Source organism: Silene latifolia, chromosome 1 (genome assembly GCF_048544455.1).
Source record: "Silene latifolia isolate original U9 population chromosome 1, ASM4854445v1, whole genome shotgun sequence".
Lineage (NCBI taxonomy): Eukaryota > Viridiplantae > Streptophyta > Magnoliopsida > Caryophyllales > Caryophyllaceae > Silene > Silene latifolia.
Window position 1 is genome coordinate 2,200,153 of NC_133526.1, and position 22,682 is coordinate 2,222,834.

General features: G+C 36.3%; 3 protein-coding genes across 6 annotated transcripts; 1 reads left to right on the forward strand and 2 right to left on the reverse strand.

Moving 5' to 3' along the window:
- Positions 1–688: 688 nt before the first annotated feature.
- LOC141592399 (ethylene-responsive transcription factor 1A-like) lies at positions 689–2,269 on the forward strand. The gene has a single exon (XM_074413039.1). The coding sequence runs from the start codon at positions 995–997 to the stop codon at positions 1,766–1,768; it is 774 nt and encodes a 257-aa protein (XP_074269140.1). The 5' UTR covers positions 689–994; the 3' UTR covers positions 1,769–2,269.
- A 2,257-nt stretch (positions 2,270–4,526) lies between these two features.
- On the reverse strand, positions 4,527–12,614 carry LOC141592406 (ubiquitin carboxyl-terminal hydrolase 3). Of its 3 annotated transcripts, none has more exons than XM_074413071.1 (10): positions 12,437–12,606; positions 11,231–11,362; positions 11,099–11,131; positions 9,274–9,379; positions 9,090–9,148; positions 8,935–9,009; positions 7,549–7,597; positions 7,350–7,426; positions 6,991–7,095; positions 4,527–4,740 (listed from the first exon to the last, which is right to left on the reverse strand). In XM_074413071.1, exons 1-9 carry the CDS (start codon positions 12,500–12,502, stop codon positions 6,994–6,996), a joined length of 699 nt encoding a protein of 232 aa, XP_074269172.1. In that variant the 5' UTR covers positions 12,503–12,606; the 3' UTR covers positions 4,527–4,740; positions 6,991–6,993. The 3 variants fall into 3 exon arrangements, with proteins under 3 accessions (XP_074269172.1, XP_074269164.1, XP_074269154.1); XM_074413063.1 differs by lacking the exon at positions 4,527–4,740 and adding an exon at positions 5,788–5,888; XM_074413053.1 differs by lacking the exon at positions 4,527–4,740 and having other exon boundaries at positions 6,662–7,095; positions 12,437–12,614.
- Positions 12,615–13,727: 1,113 nt separating this feature from the next.
- On the reverse strand, positions 13,728–22,310 carry LOC141592417 (polycomb group protein VERNALIZATION 2-like). 2 transcript variants are annotated; one of them, XM_074413094.1, is made up of 15 exons: positions 22,187–22,310; positions 21,128–21,290; positions 20,419–20,474; positions 19,610–19,674; positions 19,446–19,498; positions 19,025–19,078; positions 18,873–18,932; positions 18,361–18,407; positions 18,103–18,239; positions 17,744–17,996; positions 16,596–16,644; positions 15,522–15,605; positions 14,894–14,973; positions 14,665–14,754; positions 13,728–14,182 (listed from the first exon to the last, which is right to left on the reverse strand). In XM_074413094.1, exons 2-15 carry the CDS (start codon positions 21,251–21,253, stop codon positions 14,026–14,028), a joined length of 1,311 nt encoding a protein of 436 aa, XP_074269195.1. In that variant the 5' UTR covers positions 21,254–21,290; positions 22,187–22,310; the 3' UTR covers positions 13,728–14,025. The 2 variants fall into 2 exon arrangements, with proteins under 2 accessions (XP_074269195.1, XP_074269185.1); XM_074413084.1 differs by having other exon boundaries at positions 13,728–14,185.
- Between the last annotated feature and the right edge of the window lie 372 nt (positions 22,311–22,682).

Consider the following 22,682-nt stretch of genomic DNA (forward strand, 5'->3'; position numbering starts at 1 on the left):
GAGACGAGGGCAGTTTCATGAAAAGAATCGAGATCGGCTCGGTTAAAGCTCGGCTTGTACGGGATCGGCTTAACTTGAGAGCTTAACAAGTCAAGGCGAGCAAACTCTAGCTCGGCTCAAAAAGTTCGCTCGCAAGCTTGATGACGAGCACATTTTTTACAAGCTCGAGTAAACTCGAGATCGGCTCGAGCTTGAGTTTTTGTTCTTGAGCAGAAGTCGAGCAAGACCAAGCTCGGGCTTGGCTCGGCTCGTTACCACCCCTAGTTGTAAGATGTCACAAACTTATGACCGTCACAAACAAGACTTGTTTATGCGAAATAAGATGATGTAGTAAAGACGCTCATCTTCTACAGTTAATTTTCTGATTTTTTTCGATTATTTACACTTCAGTATTACTAGTTTTCCCAAATTTAAGATATTAATTCCCGCTAACTTTAAATCCTAATTCCGTTGTCCAGTTACAAACGTATCGATATTTTATTGAACAAAACAAATAAAAAATTTAGGAAAAAAAAGTAACTTTATTTTTCCACCACTAACTATCATCATTCAAATAACTAAATTAAATGCAAATAGTATAAATTAATCTTGAAGATTTGAATAATCAAATTTTTTAATACCTCCATGGACCCCCTTATACCCAAATTGCTTCAAGGTTAATGCACCTATCTCACCTATATATACCTCTTCATTTCTTTCTACTTTAAAAAGTTAGAATTTCCTCTCTTTTATTCAACAATATCAAAATTTTCTAAACCCAATTCAATTCATATTATCAAGCTCAAATCTTCACTACCCAGTTCATAATTCTAAATTTTAAGCTCAAATCATCAATACCCATCTCAGAATTCATACTTTCAATCTCAAATTTTCAGTACTCCAGTTCAAAATTCATATTTTTGAGCTAAAATTGGGGTAATTTAAGCTTAATTAATCAGTACCCAGTTAAAATTTTCGATAATTCAGGTGAAATTAGCAATACCCAGATTGTAAAATGAGTTTAATCAGTAATTTTGAATCCGATTTTACTGTTCTTGAGTCAATTAGACGATATTTACTTGAAGATTGGGACCCGCGTAATGGAAATCTTGCGAATGGTGGGGGTAATAGTAATCCGGTATATCGTCGGAATTCGAGTTTTAATCAATTATACCCTTGTTTAACGAATAATTGGGGTGAATTGCCGTTAAAAGAAGACGATTCCGAGGATATGGTACTTTTCGGGGTGCTCCGGGACGCCGTGCACACCGGTTGGTCGCCGGAATCCGGCCCGGAATCCGTTTCTAGTCCGCCGGAAAGTTTGATGTCCGTTAAGCCGGAGCCGGTGGACTCGCCGGTGTCGCCGCTGCCGCCGCCGGTGGTGGTGGCCGGAGGTGGCTTGCCGGGGGCGGCACCGCAAAGGGGGAAGCATTACCGAGGGGTTAGACGGCGGCCGTGGGGTAAGTATGCGGCCGAGATTAGGGACCCGGCTAAAAACGGGGCCCGGGTTTGGCTCGGAACATTTGAGACTGCCGAAGACGCTGCGTTGGCTTATGATCGGGCTGCGTTTCGAATGAGGGGGTCTAAGGCTTTGTTGAACTTTCCACTTAGAGTTAATTCGGGTGAACCTGATCCGGTTCGAATTACTTCAAAGCGTGGTTCGCTCGAGAGGACAACGTCTTTGTCCTCCTCGGATAGTACCTCGCCGAAAAGACGAAAGAAGGAAATGGTAGTTGGACAAGTGGTTAGCCCAGCTGAGTTGGACTATCAATTAAATAATGTCAACTAATTTAGTTGATAAAGTCAACAGGATCATCGAGTTATGATTAAATCTACCCTTGTAATTATTGTAAGTCACTTACCCTTGGAAAGGAGGGTTGAAGAGGGGTGGAGCCGTTAAGGGGTTGCAACTTGTAAGGTGGATGCTAATGCGAAGTTGGTTAGAGCACTTTGACACGTGGCAATCAATTAGTGGTTAGCTAGAAATATATAAAAATGTTGTGGATTAGAAGAAATGTGGTGTCATTATCTACTTAATCATACATCATGATTCATAAATTCATGACATAAGCGGTTACGTATAGGTAGTATTCAGAGGTTGTGTGCTTGTGTTAGGATTTAGTTGTAGTATCGGTATTGGAATACACTCTAGTATAAGAGTATAAGACCGTCTTATTATTAGTATAGATGTTTTTGGTAAGTCTTGTTCATACACTTGATTTATTGGTAAATGTTGTCAAGTTCAATCATTTGTATGTTGTAATTAAGTACTAAGCATCGATTTTGGCTAGATTTTGAGACCTTTATAACTCTTTACATCTTATGATATAGGAGTATAAACATTCACAATGTTTTTAATTGAACCGTACGATGTGGTAAGAAGTTCAACGACAGAGATTCAAACCTAAGGTCTATTATCCATTCTACTCCACAATACAATTTTAATTACTGGACCGACATATCTTAGATTTACCTCACAGTTTTACGAATGTAGTAAAATGAATGAAACTTTAATATGGAGTAACCACGAGTTAAAGAGACAAAGAAATGAGATCAACGTTAAAAAATGTGTATAAAACAACAGAACGGTTAAGAACCTTTTCTTATACTCCCTTTGTCCTGGTCATTTGTTGTCCTTTTCCATTTTGGGGTGTCTCAGTCATTTGTTGTCTTTCTATTTTAAGAATGAACTTGATGAGTAATTTGATCATTCTCATTCAATTTGTTCCACTTGTCATTTCGTTATTGGCCTTTTCCTCATTCCTTGGTCTTTGTGCCAAAACGAAAGGACAACAATTGACCGGGACGGAGAGAGTAGATTTTTTTCTCCAACAATGCCATAAACAAATACAAAGTAAAATACATTACATTTTTCTTACATAAATGACAAACGCAGGTGGTTGGAACTTGGAATATCTTATTTTATCGATTTATTATGAGACAAGAAGACTAGAGAAGACCCCAAAAAAAATAAAAAAAAAAAAAAAAAAAGTCGGTAGCATTCCTGTTATAAACAAGATTCAATGTTTTAATCACTAAAATAGCACAAATTCTTATTTCAGACGGACATTTTTAGTCTTATTTGTCAGACGGATAAAATATTGTCATTTTTTAAGAAAATGTAACCAATTAATTCACAAAATGTTATGACTAGAGGTGTCATTTTTTACCCTGAAAATAATGTGAACAATAATGGTAACATGTTATTAAAAAATAATAACATTTTATTGTAAAATGATAACATGTTACCCGTCTAATTTCAGACCAAAAACAATAGTCTTAAGAAAAATGGACCGCTAAAATACTTGTGAAATGGGAGTATGAAGAAATGAAAACCGAGATGACGGCAGGCAGCGTGGACATAGTTGAGACTTGAGAGAGTTCACGTGCAAGCAAAAGGATGAGAAATTGAGTTAGTCCATGTTATCCAGATGAGACCGTTACCTTGTTTGGGCCTATGCCTTCCTTGACTTTCAAATTTTTAGACTTGACTTTCCCAACTTGTACTATTTTTCAACATTGTTTGACTATTTCACATTTCTAGATTTCCAACCACCAATTCTATATTATCATGTGTCATAAATAAATTACTAAAGTAGATATGAGTATATGACGATCCTATAGTTATAGTTTATAAATCGGTTTTTATAGTGATGTCGGTATAAATATAATTTTTGGCTATTTCTAATTATAATTAGACTTCTCTTATCATAAGACAGTTTTATAGAAGAGCTGTTGAGTATTGATAACACTCCTGTACTCCCATATTAGTCCCTTGATACCTGCAAACATAATTTCTCACAACAAAAATGGTAGTAATATTCTTATTACAGCTAGTCTTGTTTGTGACGGGATTATGACCTCTCACAAAAGGAGAGAGGGACAAGGTGGGGCACCCCCACGTGCTTCTCACTCACCTCTCAATGGACATTTTGTGAGAGAAAACGGTACCTGTCACAAGCTTGCGACGGGTACCTCCGTCACAAATGAGAATTTGTGTTCTTATTAAATTATGATTTTTGAGCTGAGGAGTCAAACTTGGATCTGTTAGTTAATTAGATTAACAATTCTGATTGCGACCTATTTAAGTAAATAGGTCATTCATGTTTGATTTGTGTTAACTTCAAGAGATTATAACCTTAACTCAAGCCAGATAAAATTTGCAACGATTTCATCTCGATTCAAGTATTTACTGTTTTACACGTACTATGACAATATCGAGTGGTGGAATTATGATCCATAGTTGGGGGATGAATTTCAATAGAGCAAATTGCTCATGAAAATTGTGAAAATTTTTCATTGCTAGGGGAGACCCTAGCTGCAAGCTAAGCTTACTGAACTGAATTAAATGGAGCTGAATTGAACTAAACTGAATAGAGCTGATGTGAACCAAAATGAGCTGAAAATAAGCCAAAAAGAACATAGCCTTAGTGCGAACTCCCTCAAACTCCACCATAGACTATACCAGACTAAGTACACCGTATATGTTAAGGGTGTATTATATGCTATTAAAACGGTTTATAGTTCAAATCTAACCCGCTAACCTTGTATCATGTTTTAATATAGTGTTACTGTCTGTCGACCAGCTGTAATAGAAATGCATGCAGTAGTCAACTTGGTGCAACACATATCTTGCAAGGCAGAGTTGAGCTGTGAGGCTGTGACGGCATAACTGCTGTCCCCTCCAAGATTGACGTTGATTTTAGACTTTGGTTCTTTTACGCAAGGGACAAACCTTCTTCTAGATGCATTACATTCACTCTAGATATAATACTCCGTCAGAATATCAACTATTCCATTTGAAAATCCATTATTTTCACACCTCGTTTTAACTGTCCTGCCGAATTTGCAAGTTCTTATTATGCTAGTACAATTTGTTGTTTAAGACGGACACGTCTATTTAAAATTATTACGGGTTAAATAGACAAAGAACTAGACCTGAAAAAACTGATCCGGCTCAAATGATTGACCCCTAAACTAAGGACCTGAGATTGACCCAACCCGAATGTCTACTGTTCCACACAGCCCATTATCCCTAAATAACTTGATAATAACCAACCAAAATGACCCGAACCTGAATTGACTTGACCAGGCCCGAATCTTGTTAATGATCCGACCCAAATCCGACCCGCTTGACCCATTTGCCAGGTCTACAAAGTTGCTAAGTAGGCAAAAGTTGAACATTACCGAGTCTCAAAATCCTACTATAAGCCCTAGGCTCACGCTCAACTCGGCTCGTTAGCGCCCCTACCTTCGTGCTTTTCTTGATTGCTCTTCTAATAATTACTCTCAATCTAAGCGACCTTTTACCGACAACTTATTCCGATCTAGGAGAAAACCAATCCAATCATGAACATTATTGAGCTACAGAAATAAACACAAAGATGTGAAAGAAAGATGACAACAATGTCAATTTCAAAAAAAAAACAATGTCAATTTCAAAATCATTGACTTTTAGCATCTTAACCAAAAATGCTTCCAATCTTTCGAATTATTCGAATAATCGTAATCATAAGACTTTTAAACACTTAACCAAATATGCTTCCAATCTTGGGAATCAAAGCGTCTTGCTTGTGACGGACACTATTCATCACAAGCTGAAGACGGATAGAGTCTCTCTCACAATAAGGCAAGTGGAAGGGCCAGAGCCGGGGGGAGGGGATGGAGCACCCCATGGATAGTACCACTTACATTTTGTGAGAGAGGTACTATCCGTCTTCAATGAGAATTTGTGCTTGGGAATTATACCATTCTTAATTAGTTAGGATAGTATGTAGGGACGTTAGGCCATAAATAGACCAAGACATGTCCATGCTTAAGGCCCACTCTTTTAGGTTTGGATTTTGACATTGTCCTCCTTGGACACTTCCTTGGCCATTTGCACAATGGACCACCTTGATGCCTTACAACTTGATATAGCAAACGGGTTAATCGGATTGGTTTGGGTCATGACAATTTTGGGTTTACAGGCCATATCAGGCTGGGTCGGGTCAATCCTGGTTCGATCATTTTCGAGTAAAATATTATCGAGATAATAATCAGTTTGCAACAATAAATTTTTGAGTCTGGTCACAATTCAGGTTACGACCCTTTGTTTGGGTATAGGATCGGGTCATTCGGACCGAGTTAGTTTCAGGTCTACTTACAACATAATATTAAATTTAGCAGCTAGTAGTGACTCTTCTATAGGACCGTTGGTATGACAATCGTATATATAACAGTTATATAACATGTTTTGTCAATTTAGGCATCAACACATTGATACTACAACTAGACCTTGCAAATGGGTCACTTGGTCGAGTGTAGACCGGGTTAAAGCAGTTAGGATCGTTTCGTCTTTCGAGTACGCTTGTTTGGATGCAAATCAGATTAATTTGGATCAGGCCATTTTGTACGGTTTAATCTCAATTGAGTTTGAAAGGGTTTGAAGGCTATATACAGACCACATTTTTAAGGCAATATCAATGACATTTAGGCAATACTCAAATGGCGAATAACCACCGATTGCAGATCTAAATGAACGATAATTTAGACCACCGTCAGATAAGTTTACCTGTGACCCTTCATACTTTTAAACCAAACAAGATTTTTCTTCGTCTGTAGTTTAAGAAAAATCTATATCTGAGTCACCGTTTAGCCAAGTCGTAAGCTTTCATATTCACAACACAGGGAATCAAGCAAATAACAGAAAGACAGCGAAAATGAAATAAAATTCTGTTGAATATCACTGGCTACGCTATCAATTCGTAGGCTAGAAGCCTAGAAGTACTTGCTAGTTGGCTAGCTGCTATAATACAAATGCGCAACTGTCACAAAAAACTAATTAATAGGTAACACTAATGTTTTTGGCTTTAAACGAGTGTGCGGTGTCATACCATATTTCAGACGTCGAGTGTGGAAGAATGTTCAGCAAACTAAGCTAAACATATTTCCTACTGCTAATTGAAATTCAAGTTACCTATACGCTAAAAGCCTAAAACAAAGCAAACGGTCGAAAGTTTATCTGCTAACCTCTCAATATGATGATGTTCCGGTCTTCTTTGATACAGCAATAACGTTGAAGTTCATAGTGTTGGGATTTTCCTGAATCATACCTTTTATAACCTTTGCTGCATCCTGGAAAGTGGGACAAAATGTAAGATAATCACGAGAAGTTCAAAAATATCGGGTTTTCAGTGACACAGCAAATCACCAATAAGATCGCAGATACTGATTACTGACTGCCAGTAAAATATGTAACATTAACATCAAAACTGAGTAAAGATCACCAGTTTATCGTTCATGAGGCGGTTTTGAACAATGACCAAGTTGGTACTTAGATAACAGAAATACGTCGTGTCGGTTGAAAAAGACTAGATTTAGAAAAGTACCTCAAGTAAAGTGCTCGGGGAGGATGGCCCATGTGACACTGGTCTCGGCCTATCTCCGTCAAGTTCATACAGTTCACCTGAGAAACATGATAAAGTGATAAATAGATAAATAAAAGGAACACGGGGATCAAAAATACTTGTAGAGTTGTAGGATCATGTGTAAGAGCGAAAGCACGAGATAGGAACAAGAGTATTGTACCATCGACACAAGAGAAGCAAATGAAGTGAGTGTCCACTTCCTCCGGAGCCTGTTGATATAGAAGTTCGATTACACAGGTGTCTGAAGAAGATATCATTTAAAATTGATGCAATATTATGTCTACCAAAATACGATGAGGAGACGGTAGAAAGGTTGTGTAAAACAAATAATGACATATGAATGTGCATGTTTAAAAGTTTTCCTTAATGATATTACTCCTCGTGATTTTACTAAGCTAAAATCTACAAGGAGTACAGTGTACAACCATGGCGAAAATATGATTGCAGCATGTTGCATAAAATTATGAGTCTCCCAATGACAGTCATAATTGCTAAATCGCTCAGCAACTAAAGAGCCTGAATAGATCAACGATTTAAAAAAATAAAAAAAATAGTCCCTCAATAAACAAGCGATTTTTATCAAATTTGACGAGTCAACGGAAAACCTTCGGTCCAATTTTTTTTTCTTTCCTGTTTGACCCATTCAGCTACTGTAGGATAAGGTCGCTGAGCGATTTGGCGACCTTGCTCCAAGCCCGGAAAAAAAAAAGTGAAGTAAAACCAACATGGACCACTTATGATGCTCCAATGCTCCATGATAGTTTTCAACCTGACCTCATTTTGTTACGAAAAGTTCTAAGAGAGAGTTTAAAGACAATCACATTCATACGACAGCTTGTATTTGTTTGAGACAGCAGACATGCACATAGCTAATCTATTTTCTTACAAACAGTTTGCCAAAAAATGACATCTAAAATAGTACTTGGCAATTGTTGAAAGATAAACCATCTTTCATTTCGAGTCTTGAAAGAGTAAAGTATTGTAAAAGTCGATTTTCAAAGTCTTACCTTAGAGCATTACTCATGCAATAATCTGAATTTATGTTCTTTGGACAAATCTTATTGGTTATGGATTATAATGGAATAAATCAAATTCCAATGGATCCAAAGACTCATTACTCTTTGGTTATGGGATTATAATGGAATAAATCAAAATGGCTCACTAAAGTGGCTGCCCTTCTTTCTTTTGTGAAGTAGTGGTCCTTCGATGAAGTTCTCGACGCAATTTTCATCTTGGGTCATTCGGAAACAGCCTCTTTGTGTTGCTAACACAAGGGTAAGGCTGCGTACATCCGACCCCCCCCCCCTTACCCCGCAATTTGCGGGAGCCATTGAGGCACTGGGGTAATGTTGTTGTTGTTGGAGAAATCTTATTGGTATTGAAAAGTCGAAAATATAATCTGTAAGTTTTACACGGTTATATTTTGAGACATATTTAAGGTCGAAGGGAAGTGTTTAAATATCTGAATATGATGTATAACAAGAAACAAAGGTAGTACATTTTTCAATTTTCTATAATATGAATGATTTATTCGAGTAAAATTTACCTCAGTATCACCAGCAGTAGCTGCTACTGAATGAGCAGCTTCCATTTCCGTATCATTCTCGAGATATAGAGCTCGCTAAAACAAATAATAAAAAGAATGAGAACTTGAGCGATTATCTTATTTTTACATTGACAAACAGAAGGATAAAAACTAACCTCTTCAGGATTCATGTTAGCTGTGGCTTTATAAAATCTATCTAGGAAAGAATCTTCTCCTGAGATACGAGCAAAATACGAACAAAAAATTCAAAGATGAGTGAGTTGTAAAAAGCAGGGACAATCACAATGTTTTGTTTTTAATTAAATGGAGAACTTAGAAAAAGAAAAGGAAAACACTTACGAAGCTTAATCTGAGAGGTTACATTGCCAATAGCATGTAAAAGCCCTATGGTCCCGCATGCATTTCCCACGGTCTGCTTCATGAAATAAACTTTCTTGTTGTAGTTCTGAAACACAAAGCAAACCGGTAAACTTTATGTTAGCAAGCATTTCCCATAAACTTTGTTAATTAACACTGTCAAAGTGTCAAGTATTTCTACTCCATTAACTGTAAGTCTGTAACCATTTACATTTTTAGAGTCCTGGCAATATCTGTGCATGCAGATATTCCTCTGTTCCGCTACTAAACTAATTCCAAAACTAGTTTGCTATTCAGATTTAATGCAAGTGAAAAATGTCTTCAGCATGGAAACAGTTGCCCTATCGTCGTTTTTCATATATATTATTAAATTGAAGTGAAAGTGGTTTTCAGTTTCCCATGATGAAATACATAGTGAAAATTCTGCAGGCTGAAGTAACAGTAGCTCACACAAACCCACCTCGAAAAGGCGAGGTAGGAAGTTCTATGTTCCTTTACTTTGCAAGCATAATAAACAGTGTCACTAGACTCCAAACTCAGGTGATAATAAAAACCAGTTGAGTCAAACAAGCTCCCAAACTAGTCATGACATTCATCCTATGTTTGCTTCCCGTCCTCTTCGTAATGCTTAAAATAACTTTTTGAAGTTTTTTATCAAATAAAACAGTATCAAGTTTTCAGTCTTCCGAGTTCCTCTAAGACATACCTTTAAATTATGAAAACAGAATGATATTATTCTAGATATGATAAAACCCAAAACAAAATTCCACGCCAGATAAGAGTCATAAGACTTAATGGCAGTCATTACTCAAAATCTACCCTTCAATCATAGTCAACATTGATGAGGGCAAAAACAAGAACATTACCCCACTGCCGGTGAATCTCGTGGCATGGAAAGCAGTAAGTGGATTATACATCTGATGTACTACATCCAATGGTATAGTTTTTGAGCATTAAGATAAAGTTTTTGAATTTTGTTTTAAAAATTATGAGTTTTATTAGAAAGTTTTTGAGTTCATTCTTTTCAACATAAAACTAACAAAATTACAATATAACTCAAAAACATTACATATAGGCTCAGATAAATTATACTTTTGACGTCAAAAAACTAACATGTACTCCCTCCATTCAACTCCACTTTGCAAGTTTCTCTTTTGCGCACTATTCACAAGCGAACATTCAACTTCAATTTTCTCTCGATACATAAGTGAAAATATATTCATGTGAGATCTTATTTGATTCGTCTTTAAGAGTATATTAAAAATATCTAACTTTTATAATTTTTGCAAATACGTAGCTAATGATATTTATCGCGTAAAAGCTGCGTTGGCAAACGTGATAAAGCAAACTTGCAAAGTGGAGTTGAATGGAGGGAGTAACTTTTAAACTTTATAAAGCTCGAAAAAAATACACAAAAACTCAAATATATATGGAGTCTGATGTAATACATCAGATGTATAATCCTTTTTCTCCATGGAAAGGGGGTCAGGCATATGTAGTCTCACCTTTGTGTTACAAAAACAAAAGAGGCTGTTTCTGAAGTAAATGTAATGAAAATTGCGAAATAAAATGCATCAAAAAAATTGCCTACTTCACCAGTCCGCGTTATAAAAAACATAGAGTTTAGTCCTTAGTGAGTCATTTTGTCTTATTCCATCATATTCGACTTTGACAGCAAGAAGATCAAATTTACTCAACCAAATACTAGTTGAAGTTTTGTTTTCTAAAAGTCAACTTTAAAAATACTACTACAACCCTTAATGGCAAAATTGGTTTATCAAAGTAACAAAAAATGTTCGAAACTCACCTTATTGTCTTCCTTCGCTCTCTCAGCTTCACACTGCCATGGAAAAAAGTATTATCAACCGTAGCAGAACCCAAGCACCGAGATTATCCCAAACCTTAGGCAACAACACAGCAACACAAAAGAGACAGATACCTCGGGACTAAGAGGAAAAAGGAAAAGCACGGCAAGAACAGGTTTTGGCACCATCTCGAGCAGTTCCCCATCCAAGCCATAAACATCATAGCACTCAGCTTCCTCTTCAAGTAAACCAAGCCCCCATAGAAACTGCAATCATCACAATACAAAACCCCTCGAAATGGTCAACTCCATATCCAATTCATCAATCATCTATTTCAACAACAATGCAGTGCCTATTAGAACTCTACATAATCAGGATATAATGGAAAAAGACACCAATCTTCTTTCACCTCAGCCAATCATTAACAACATTCGTATTTTACTCCGCCTCAGTTGCAAGTATGGGATGCGACATGATATCAGAGTGTTTGTTACCCAGGGTTATTTTGTGACAAAGTTCCATACTTCCATGTCATGTCAAAATGACAGTGTGTCGTAACACAACCAAAGTGAAATGTCGAAGTAACAACATTGCATACGCAAAACATTTATCGTGTCATTATTTAAGACAATGAAATTATCCACCTTAAGTTTAACAAACTACTTCCTTGGTTTCATTTTATTGTATACGTCTTTCAAAATCCCCTCGCGTATTTTAAAAACAGCAGGTCTCTTGAGAGACCGTCTCCCACTAAATTAGTGAGAGACATAACATGGAAAATAAAAATTTAAAAAATCCCCTTATCATGTGAGAGGTCTCTCAATAACGCTATTGAGAAACCGTTTCTCTAAAGTTTTTGTGTTTTAAAAAACATAAGAATGTTAAATCAACATTCAACATCCTTTTTTCCCCAAATGACAATCAAAACCCTAAAAAGACATCATCTTTAACCCATTTAAATCAACATATCACATACCCATGATCAAATTCATGAAACAAATCAACATTAGATAAAAACCTAAGTTAAACCCAACAAATTCAGTGTACCCCAGATCACAAAACATAAACAAATTCAGCAAATTTAACATAATTTACACATCACACACAGTATACAGTAGCGGAGTAAGGGAGGAGCTAGCAGGGGCGCTCGCTCTCGCTGGAGGATGAAAATTCGAACTTATTTCGAGTTTTCCTAATATTATTACCCATTCGCCCCCACTGAGTTCAAATTCTGGCTCCGCCACTGACAGTATAACATTCATATATAGAAAGCCCACAATGTAAAATTAACATGGATGTATTTTATAATGATCAAAAACCAAGATGAAAGGAGTAAAAACCTGATTCATGACATCTGGGTTAGCTTCAAGAGGAAGCCATTTTTTAGCTGTAGAAGTTCCTGCCATTTTTACAGTGTGTATTGTTCTTTAATTTCCAACAAAATTGATCAGATTAAAGAAAGACCGAAAGACTGATAAAGGGAAGAATTTCTTGGTGAGCTGATGAAATATAAGTTGGTCATTTGGGTCGGTTATAAATTTAAAAAACCGTATCTAGTATGGTTGGTTTGGACTTTTTGGACTTTGTAAAACCCGTAAAATCAAACGCCGGTGTGTCGGATCAGGTTGTGTTGGGTCACTATTTATTGGGGATGGATGGTTTAGTTGAGGTTCTGATTAGATCGAGTAATTAACTAATTATCACACATGTTGTCAATATATCGAGTATATTTTGTTCTATGTCTTCATGAGATCAATAATTTTGTTGGGAGTATTAGAATTTTTTTTTTTTCTGGGTTTCAATCTCTAAGGAAAATGTCAATTTTAGACTCTATTTGGTAAAATTAACTTAAATAGTAATGAAACTAAAAATTGAAAAGCTAACTAAAACCTGAAAAAGTAACTGATAAGGTCGCTAAAAATTAGGAACTAATAAGATAACTGATTATATAAAAAAAATGTTTGGCAAACTAACTGGGTAAATGATTTTTGTGAAATGACGTAAAGGATATGATAATTATTTAATAGTATAGATTTAAGTGGTAAAAAAGGAAAAAAACAAAAAAACAAATCAGGTACCTGAAATCTCAAATGCTAGTCTAGGTAGCATTTCATTTCAGGTAGCTTATTTGCTTAAATAAGCTACTTGCCAAACGATTACAAGAAAATAAGGTACCGGAAATTTTGGTCAACTAAGCTAGTTTGACCAAATAAGGTACCTGAAATGCATTGTCAAACAGAGCCTAAACTTGTATCATAATTAAGTTAATTATTATCAGGTATTTATACAGTTGTCATTACTATATCGAGTATATTTTATTTTATGTCTTGATGAGATCAATAATTTCATATTAGATTTTTTTTTTTAGGTTTCAACCATTAAGAAAAATGTCAATTTTAAACTTATTTGAATCACAATCAAGTTAATTTATTATCGGGTATTTATACTATTGTCATTACCATGTCACATGTCATCTCATGTCGGATACACTTTGGTTTAGTGGGCAAATTGAGAAATTTCAATTCCTACCTCAACCAAATTGCACCAGTCAGAGCAAGTTCAATGTATTGGCTTAGGAACTTGCTTGCAATTTTTAGTGGACTGTTCGAATGGTTTGGTAACTCAAAATTATTGGTGGTAGCATAACCATAACTGAAAAAGCTACGGTTACACTTAGTGTATAAAATTTTTCATACACTTAGTGTCAGAACCAACATACATTTACTCTGACACTTACATTTTCTTTGGTATGTAGATTATCAAATATACAGCATACATCACCAGTCCCATACAACTTGTACCAAGAATACCAACTTGGGACATAGATCAATAAAATGCTACAGGAATCGACTCGACTCGACTCGACACGATAGGATACTGCTACTACCAATCGGTTGGTTTCGTTTACATCAGAGTAATCACTAAAATCTTATTCTACCATTGGCTCGGGTTTGCAGGTATTTGAGCAAACCCCATCAGAGGTAATTTCATCTTGGTATTTTTGCAGAATCATGCTGCAGTTATTCATCGTGATGGCATCAAGAAGGCCATGGTTCCATAGTTTGACCATAAATAATCTCCAGCACCTGCTATTGGAAGAAGAAGAAGAAGAAGAAAGCGGAAAAATGAAATCCACATTCAGTAACAATCAAACATGTTATCAGGCAAAATTAGATTAATGCTTCAAGGCCGCCCGTCTGTGGCGGGGTGGGGTCGTGGGGAGGATTCAGATGCAAACATCTCGACTCCTGTGATAAAAAAACACAATTGCGAGAAATGACCCATAATGAAAATTTCGTGTTATAACTTGTTTTGAAAAAGACCTAGTTCAGATTAAACAAGATTTCGCAAAGGGCGCAATAAAAATGGGAACGCAAGTACAAGTACGCACTTTGTCAAAGGTTAACCGAAAAAGGCAATGGCACGTGTAAAATCTAAATGAATCACTCCAGAAAAGAAGAATAATGAGACTTTTAGAATGGGACGGAGCTAATTGCATTGAGACTTTGCAGCTGCTACTTCACAGACAATGAACCGAACTATTGAAATTAATTGCCAATAACATTACCAGAAGAGAGCAGAGGACTGAACCAACGATTTGCCGTGGAGCTGCAAAAACGCCTCACAAGCCCAAGGAACATGACCATCAGCCAAGACCCTATGAAATGAAAGAGAACAGCAGAGATCAAAACCCTAAAATATATATACGGAGAAACTATAAAAATGAGCAGGATAGAAAATTAGATATATCCATAAAAACTAATCGAGAAGGAACTGGAAGAGGGGGAGCAAAGTACCTTTGTTTTCTAACAAATGAATTCCATAGATTCATTAGGTGCTTCTCGTCTCTAGACACATCTACGAAATCATCAAGCATCTGCAGTAAAAAGCAAAACACTATCAGCATTCAGAATATTTTAGCTCCTAGTCGCCTAAAAGGTCAGCAGCGAGGTTTTATCAACATAGGAATGTATCTGAGTCGATCCGACGTGTATTTATTCAATTAAAAAGCTTTTGCCTGAACTAAACTTTAGTGCTTGTGCAGATTATCAAGCTTGTTCACGAAAAAACTTTTTGAAAATAATTGATTTGAGATGGTAATTTTGAAAAATAGATGGCATGTGGTAAGAATTATATACAGTTGAATCATGTACTGTATATCTTAGTCATAGATGCATTGAATGTTGAATCAAAGCATCTGTTATTTAGAAACTACTATGGAGTATTATTCACAAGAGAATATCACGTGTAGAAAATATAACGCTCGGAGCTTTTCACATTTGTTTCAGGTTCTGAAGATATACTTCCAACTAAAAATTTAAATTATACCAATATTCTTTGGAATCCAACGCAGTTGCACAATTTCATAGTAGAGCGTAACATTTACAACGCAGAATGGGAGCATGAGAAAATGACCAAACATACCCTTCGATCTTCAAGATTGGCAACGTCATGGTCAACCTCATCTTCACTATCCCTGTCTGCCATTACTTGGTCAAGACCCATTGGCTTCACAAACAAGGAAAGAAAATCATAATTAACATCACGAACAATTATACATGCAGAAATGTAAAACAAATTTAAGTGAAGTATACTAGCTATGGAAGACCTATTGAAGAACAAAAATGAAGATGTGAAAGAAAGAGAATTATATCTGAGCAGCACCATGGACTTTACAAGTTCTGACAGAAACTCACAACTCACAAGTTCCCGATGTCAATCGTTTGACATGCCAATTTTTGTGAAATGTTTTATATTTTGGACAACATGAATTGTCGAAGTGTTTTTCTTGTATTGGATACGCAGACAAAACCAATGTGAGTAAGGAAGTAACATACGTTGATACCTTATAAGTTTTAAATCATTTAGAACAATGGAACATTTATAAACCCCCGCCCCTCAGCCGAATAGTATATTGTAATCTTTTTTTACTCCTCTCATTCTTCGTCTTAAATGGACACATCAATCAGAATGGTAGAGAGAAGGGACTGGACTTACCGTTAATATTTGTTTTATTACAATTTACAAGTCATTATAGATGGTACAAGTGTACTACAACCCACTCTCTAAAAAAAGGGCGTATAGAAAAGTATAGAAAATGACGTCTTCTTCAAGGAGACCTAAGCTATCTCCTATAAAAATCTCAGCAATGATTCAAGGACTGTATTACTAATGGGTTGCTTGTCGTAAAGCTAAGGAGTAAAGGAAGCAGTTACAAACTTGCCTAGTGTATCTACCATCATAGTGCATCTGTGTTGCTAAGGAATATTTGTTTTCCCTTGTTATTACTTATCATCACACTTAGCTCAGAGCAACACAGATTTCAGGTGCAGGAACATTACCTTGAAAATTCACACGGTACAATTTCATGCCAATCACACGTAAACATCAAAAACATCATATTACTTTATCTAACAAACTTTCGATGTGCAGGGCCCAAACAAACAGGGATTGAAATACAATAAAATATTCACCAAGTCTTTTCAATGAGATAATTACCTGGGATCTGTGAGAATGATAAAACTGTCGCTTCTGTAAGAGCATGGAGCTGGAAAGATTATAAAAATGTTAAGAAGGTTGAAATCGCTAAAAAAAAAAAACTAGGTGTAAACTATAGACTAAATCTCACATTACAAATACACCAAACATGTTACTCCGTACATGGCAAACAAATGGGCGCACACTCCTACGTATCATGTCATCAAAGATACTCAGAAACTAGAGGATTAACTTGAAGCATAACGCAAGTGACATGACGCATAACTTGCTAAAGAGACTCACTTTCAATTCTCATTTCGTCAAAGCAACCAAGATACTAAAAGCTAACATATTATGCAGTAGTCAATGTTACATTTAATTCACATTACTAAAATATGTCAATCACCATTCGTTTTTGTATGGATATATATAGAAATTGTTCTACACTGCCTTTAGTAAGTCTAGGAAAGATCCAGATACAGATAGGATCTCTCTTTTTTTTTTTTATCTAAAGAGAAGAAATGAAATGGATTTGATGATGAATAAGATCTATATTTCTATGAGTTTTTAGAATGATATGATTGACAAACAAGCGCACATCTACCGAAAGGGCTATTCAGCCTCGTGAGTCGTGACTATATTAGGGAAGTCATCAAGGGCACAAAAAAATATCTCCCAATAATCCAAAAATTGCAATTTAAAAGATCGATTGGGCAAAATAGCTTTCCGATGTCTTGAAGTTAGCTTATTTGTGTTTGGAGGGTAGGTGGCTACCCTTTCCTTGTTTTATCACATTCTTCGTAGTTTATTCTACATCAAGTTTCGGTCAATGTCGCACAATTAGGTCCACTCATGGTATTAAAATTCAATTTCAGACTTGTTCTCAGAATCAAGCATTGTAGCCTAAACTTGGCCATGCGGCCATAAACGTAGAAAGAACTGCCTAAAAATGCCGTTGCTGAGTTGCAGTAACCTTCAAAACAATGATACTTGGGCGCGATTTGGTCCCATAATTAATGTCAGGGGTTCAGTGCTCTAGGAACTCAATAATTCACACCTTTCACCATACTAATCTAGCAAATATCATTTCACATAATGAGCAGTAATTCCAAACAAAAAGAAAAAGCAAAGTAGATGGACGAAAAACAAGGAAAGAATCATCTATATACCTTCTAGAAGCTGTATGATCAGAAGAGAGTTTTCTTGATTTTGCATGTGGAAGCAATGAAGTAGTTAGACTTCTCTCTACAGACATAGTATGCAAGCAGTCTATGTCTTCTACAGACTGAGCTCTAGCAACCGGCACCCCCTGATTTCCGTTGCCTACAACACAGCCAGTGCCATTTGATACAGCATTTTCAAAGCTACAACAGGATTCCCCTTGTAGCCTGGAGCTATGCAAGTCTCTCGCAACTTGACCACCTGCAACAAAATGTCGAACGGAGTCATGCAAAAGTTCCCCTGGTGCTCCTGAAGAGGAGTTGCCCACATTGTAACTTCTCAAAAGAATTTGAATAAAAATTCATACCCTCGTTACTCTCAAGAGGACCACTATGCAATCTGTCAGTGCCTGGCGGAATCAAGGCTGATTCCAATACATGTGGAAATACATGTTTTCCTTTCTCTAGTGGATCTTCTGGTCTAATACGCTTTCGGGGCCTCGAACTGTTGAAAATGGTTAAAAAAATTTAATTCCTGTTAGTAAAAAGGACTTCTCGATAATCTCCTGCCTACAGGTAGAATTAAGATTCTCAAAACAAACTTTCCTGCGCATAGTCAGACTCACCAGTACGAAAATGATTGCATTTGAGGCTCAGTTTCATCTGCAGATGTCTGTGAGTTACACATATGAATCCTCGCATTAGGATACGCAGAGAAGACGTTAAACATTTTAATTGAATTTGCAGTAGATTATCTATCTATCACTCGATTTTGAGTCTTTGAGGCCATTTTTTTCAAAATTGATTTTAAGAGTTTTAGCAAGGTACAGACTTTAGGCTTATGAAGCTTTGTATGAATCAACAAGTCATAGTGAAAAAAGACTCTCGGTTGCATGGAGACTATACGGGTTATTTAGAAGCTGAGAATTATGCAATCTTAATCATTCCTTTCCTTGAATGCTAGAAAATTTTATCATTTTCTTATATGAATTTCTTACCAAAGCCAAGTAATTAAATTGCTTTGGTAATAATTAGGTTTTTCTTACTAAATTGCTTTGTCTGGTGGTTGTATCATAAATAGAAAAGGTAATGAATTCCTATTAGCTGGCTCGGTACAAGGCATTGATTAATAGCTTACCTCTGAACATAAGGTATCAGTTCTGACTGAGATATTCACCGCTCTATACTCCTCACTTGTCTGCCAGGAAAGGGAAAAAAAAAAGTTATTTTCGCATGCAGGGAGTCATAAGTTTTGACGGAGACAATTAAGTTCAACACGGCATTACTAACCCAGAATTCACATTTAAACAGGTCATGTGAGGTGATCAAATGGAAACGAAGGCCCTGCAAATAGAGGACAAAAATTATTTTCTTGCCAAAAATTAGAAAAAAAGGGGGAAAAGTTGAATATGCTTCCAGTGATTAACCAAAAAAAATTAGACTTTCCGGAAACTTTCCCCCATGTTAAAGAATAGAGAGGTTGAGCCGTTAAGCATGGACGATCCCTGACGAAAGTCTAGTCAAATGGCCAACACTTCAAAATATAGGAAGTGCACATAGTTTAGCAAGTTGTTTTTCTTTATTTCACCATACTCCAAAACCAAAGAATATTGAATCTTTCGATTCCATCAGATATGAAAATAATCAGCACACTTCACGAGGAAAAAAAAATAGTCAAGTTTTGTTGGGAGGGATTATGAATAATATGTACCTTGAAGCTCGCGCATCTCACAAGACAAAAAGGACATGTGAAATGTCTCATGACTGCAAGTTAACAAAGAAAAGTTATCTAGTTAGTGATGTTAATAGAAACAAGTGTATATTTGTATAATTTTTAGACGGAATAAAATCCATTGAAAGAAAAAAAAAACTTACTTTCGGTCTTCCGAAGCAAGTTGTTCTGGTCTCTATAGTTGAAGATTACATTTTGATCCATCGGCCTACAAACAGGACATAAAAAATATCAACTTTAGCTCAATTTAGCAACCTACACATCATACATGAATTGTAATTGTAATTATACATTAAAGCAGGACACTAGAAAGTAAATAGCGCTTTTCAACTATTTGTTTCAACAGGTACAACATTGAAATAGGAATCGCCCGTGTGGCGGTATAAACTACTATCACACCACACAACACAGCCCCATATGGAGTATACGCATGAGTTGAGCATAGTGGCACAGGTGTGGGTACAAAAACCATAAAAAAACGAGAATGAGCACAGGTGTTGTTTCGACATAAATTTCCACAACTATCCACCTGCAACGCACAACTCTTGTCATCAACCACTATCCTCCCTTATTGTAAAATTGTAAAATGTTTAATTTACATTGCTCGGTAGTTGGTCCTTTCTATTTCCCTAAGATCGCAGCTTAAAACCTCAGTTGGCTCCTCTTTTATCAATGGATTTCCTCATTTTCAACTTTCTCTCTCATCTTTCTTTGACAATCTTGTTATTCCTCTTTCCTGCCATACTACTCATGAAGTTGTGTAACGTATTATCGTAACAATTTCTCGTGGTCTTTTGTCCTCAAGCAAGCCATATTTTAACATTTAACTTGGCGTTGTACCCAACACATTTTAAGATTTCAAAGATAGGTTCTAAGTGACGCTCTTTAGACACGAAGCCATGGAGGATTGATTCATCTAGCAGCAGAGGAAATAGTGCATCAGGAAAGTTACCGTGTTTTCCATTTTGCCTCAATTTTGTAGTTCAGGCATCTTGAAAGAAATGGCGGCTGCATGACCATACATATGAATCAGGCGAGAAAGAAGATCGTGTGAAAGGGAACATAAATGTAATAAATAACAAAAACTGAATGAAAACAACTCATGGATGGGAGCATTTCCACGAGTTTAAAACTACAAATAGAGCAAGGGTTTCGATAAAAATAGGTCATCTAGACTGAATGAAAACAATAAGAGCATTAACAGAATTGTTCATGATGTTGGAGAGGCTAAAAAATCCCCGAACAAAGCGGAACAAAGGGAATGTCATTTAAAGAGGTGATATAAGCATCGATGAGTCAGTGAGGCTGTAGATATTAGCTTCGCTAGAGTGTCATTGTAGAGTCAGTGAGGCTGTAGATATTAGCTTCGCTAGAGTGTCATTGTAGAGTAGTTACTCATGCACTATGTTACTCCGACTCTTCTTATTACCTTGCATTCCTGTATCTGACACTCAATGCTGGGACATGGGTATAACACTTGGACATTACATTTTAAGCCAAAAGTTGAAGACTTTTCATAAAATAGTCGTGTTCGACACTTGGATATGCATCTGGGTCAGACACTTCTAAATGAGTCTAAGTATCATAGCTCATGCATCAAGCCTCGACTAATCAGAAATTGTTAAGAATGAACTTATTTAAGCAAGGATTCTTAAACTTACATTATATTGAGCCCGTCGTTGAAGAATATTATACAACTCTACCGGCTTGCAGTATATTAAGAGGCATTCTTCAGCAGCAATAGCCTCTTCTGCATTTATAGATGGACGAGAGTTCTGAAGGCACATTTAAGCTAAACACACAAAACCCCTGGAGCTTCGATTCCTGTGCCAAAACAACCACAAACATCCTCAATACATGATAACATTGATCTCCATATATTCAATCAAAGCAAATTTTAAACTGAATTTCATACTTGCTTAACTTAGAAACATTCAAATTCTCAATTCAAACAATTTGAAGCTAGTCCAACTTATGGACACATATTACTCCTATAGATCATCGTCTGAAAGACTCTAAGCATCACGCCCACAGCATGGTAAAACGGTAATTAATGACACAAACTAACCCTAACTACACCCCCCCCCCCCCCCCACCCCACCCCAATTCCAACTTATTGACACATTAGTCCAAATATCCATCCCAAAAAAACCCGCCAACAACAACATTAACCCAGCGTCTCAAATGCTCAAAGCATCGCAGCTACAACGAGGTAACCGGTAATTAAGGACGAAAACACCCTTACCTCTAACCCCCTCCTCAACCCCAACCCCTCATTATAAAAACAGATTCTTTACAGATGACCCATAACAAAAACTGCCATCAATTTCACTTTCCCAAATCATACAAACCCGTGAATATTTACATAACGACGACAAAACCCGAGAATCACCCATCAAAATACACAACCTTTTTTTTTTTTCCCTAAATGGGTTTATGACAGCCAAAAAAGCTACATTATTACATGCTCAATTACAATTACTCCTAATATTTTCCATCCATCAAAGCTTAATTATTAAACTAAGCCCCAATTATCAGCTAAACCAATGTGATCATACTGCAATTATACACCAAAATCAATACAAAAAGAATCCAGCTTTCTATCAGTAATAATTTGGTACAGATTTAGATAAACATTATATATAATTTAATGCAAAAGCTAACAATTTTTTATGAAAGAATGAAAAGGGTAATTTAGAGAAGCTGGGAAAAAAATGTACCTGAAGATTATCAGCAGAAAACGGGGAAGAGAATTGAGGAATGCAGTGTTAATAAGGAAGAGAGATGTAAGGAATCAAATGGTGTTTGTGTTTTTTCTGTTGAAAACGGGGGCCACTTTTACTTATGAGCTTCTTGTTGCAAGACTTTCTTTATTCGTCGTTTGGTCCGTCGTAGTAATAACACAAATTCTCATTATAGACGGACACTATTCGTCTATACGTATAGACGGATATCACTTCCCCTCACAAAATACCCATTTGCCATAAAGTGGAAAGCACATGGGGGTGACCCACCTTGTCCCTCTACCCATTTTATTATAGGTCTTTACCCGTCTATTCGCCCCACCCGTCTATACCAAGACCTATTGTAGTAATAATTATACTCGAGATTTTGAGAGTATTTAGGATTAAGTATTTTAAATCTCTTATACTAAAACAATAAGAAATCTCTAAATTTTTTCGCCTAAATGAATTTGGCTATAATTGGTTTATTTAT

Excerpts from the sequence above, each read along its gene's own strand:
- LOC141592399 (XM_074413039.1), top strand. The coding sequence starts at position 995 with ATGAGTTTAATCAGTAATTTTGAATCCGATTTTACTGTTCTTGAGTCA.
- LOC141592406 (XM_074413071.1), bottom strand. The coding sequence starts at position 12,502 with ATGGCAGGAACTTCTACAGCTAAAAAATGGCTTCCTCTTGAAGCTAAC. Across the intron at positions 9,380-11,098 it reads GAGCGAAGGAAGACAATAAG|AACTACAACAAGAAAGTTTA; the intron begins GTGAGTTTCGAA and ends TTTGTGTTTCAG. Across the intron at positions 9,010-9,089 it reads CTAACATGAATCCTGAAGAG|CGAGCTCTATATCTCGAGAA; the intron begins GTTAGTTTTTAT and ends TATTTGTTTTAG.
- LOC141592417 (XM_074413084.1), bottom strand. The coding sequence starts at position 21,253 with ATGTGCCTTCAGAACTCTCGTCCATCTATAAATGCAGAAGAGGCTATT. Across the intron at positions 19,675-20,418 it reads GAGGCAAAATGGAAAACACG|GCCGATGGATCAAAATGTAA; the intron begins GTAACTTTCCTG and ends TCCTGTTTGTAG. Across the intron at positions 19,079-19,445 it reads TGAGATGCGCGAGCTTCAAG|GGCCTTCGTTTCCATTTGAT; the intron begins GTACATATTATT and ends CTCTATTTGCAG.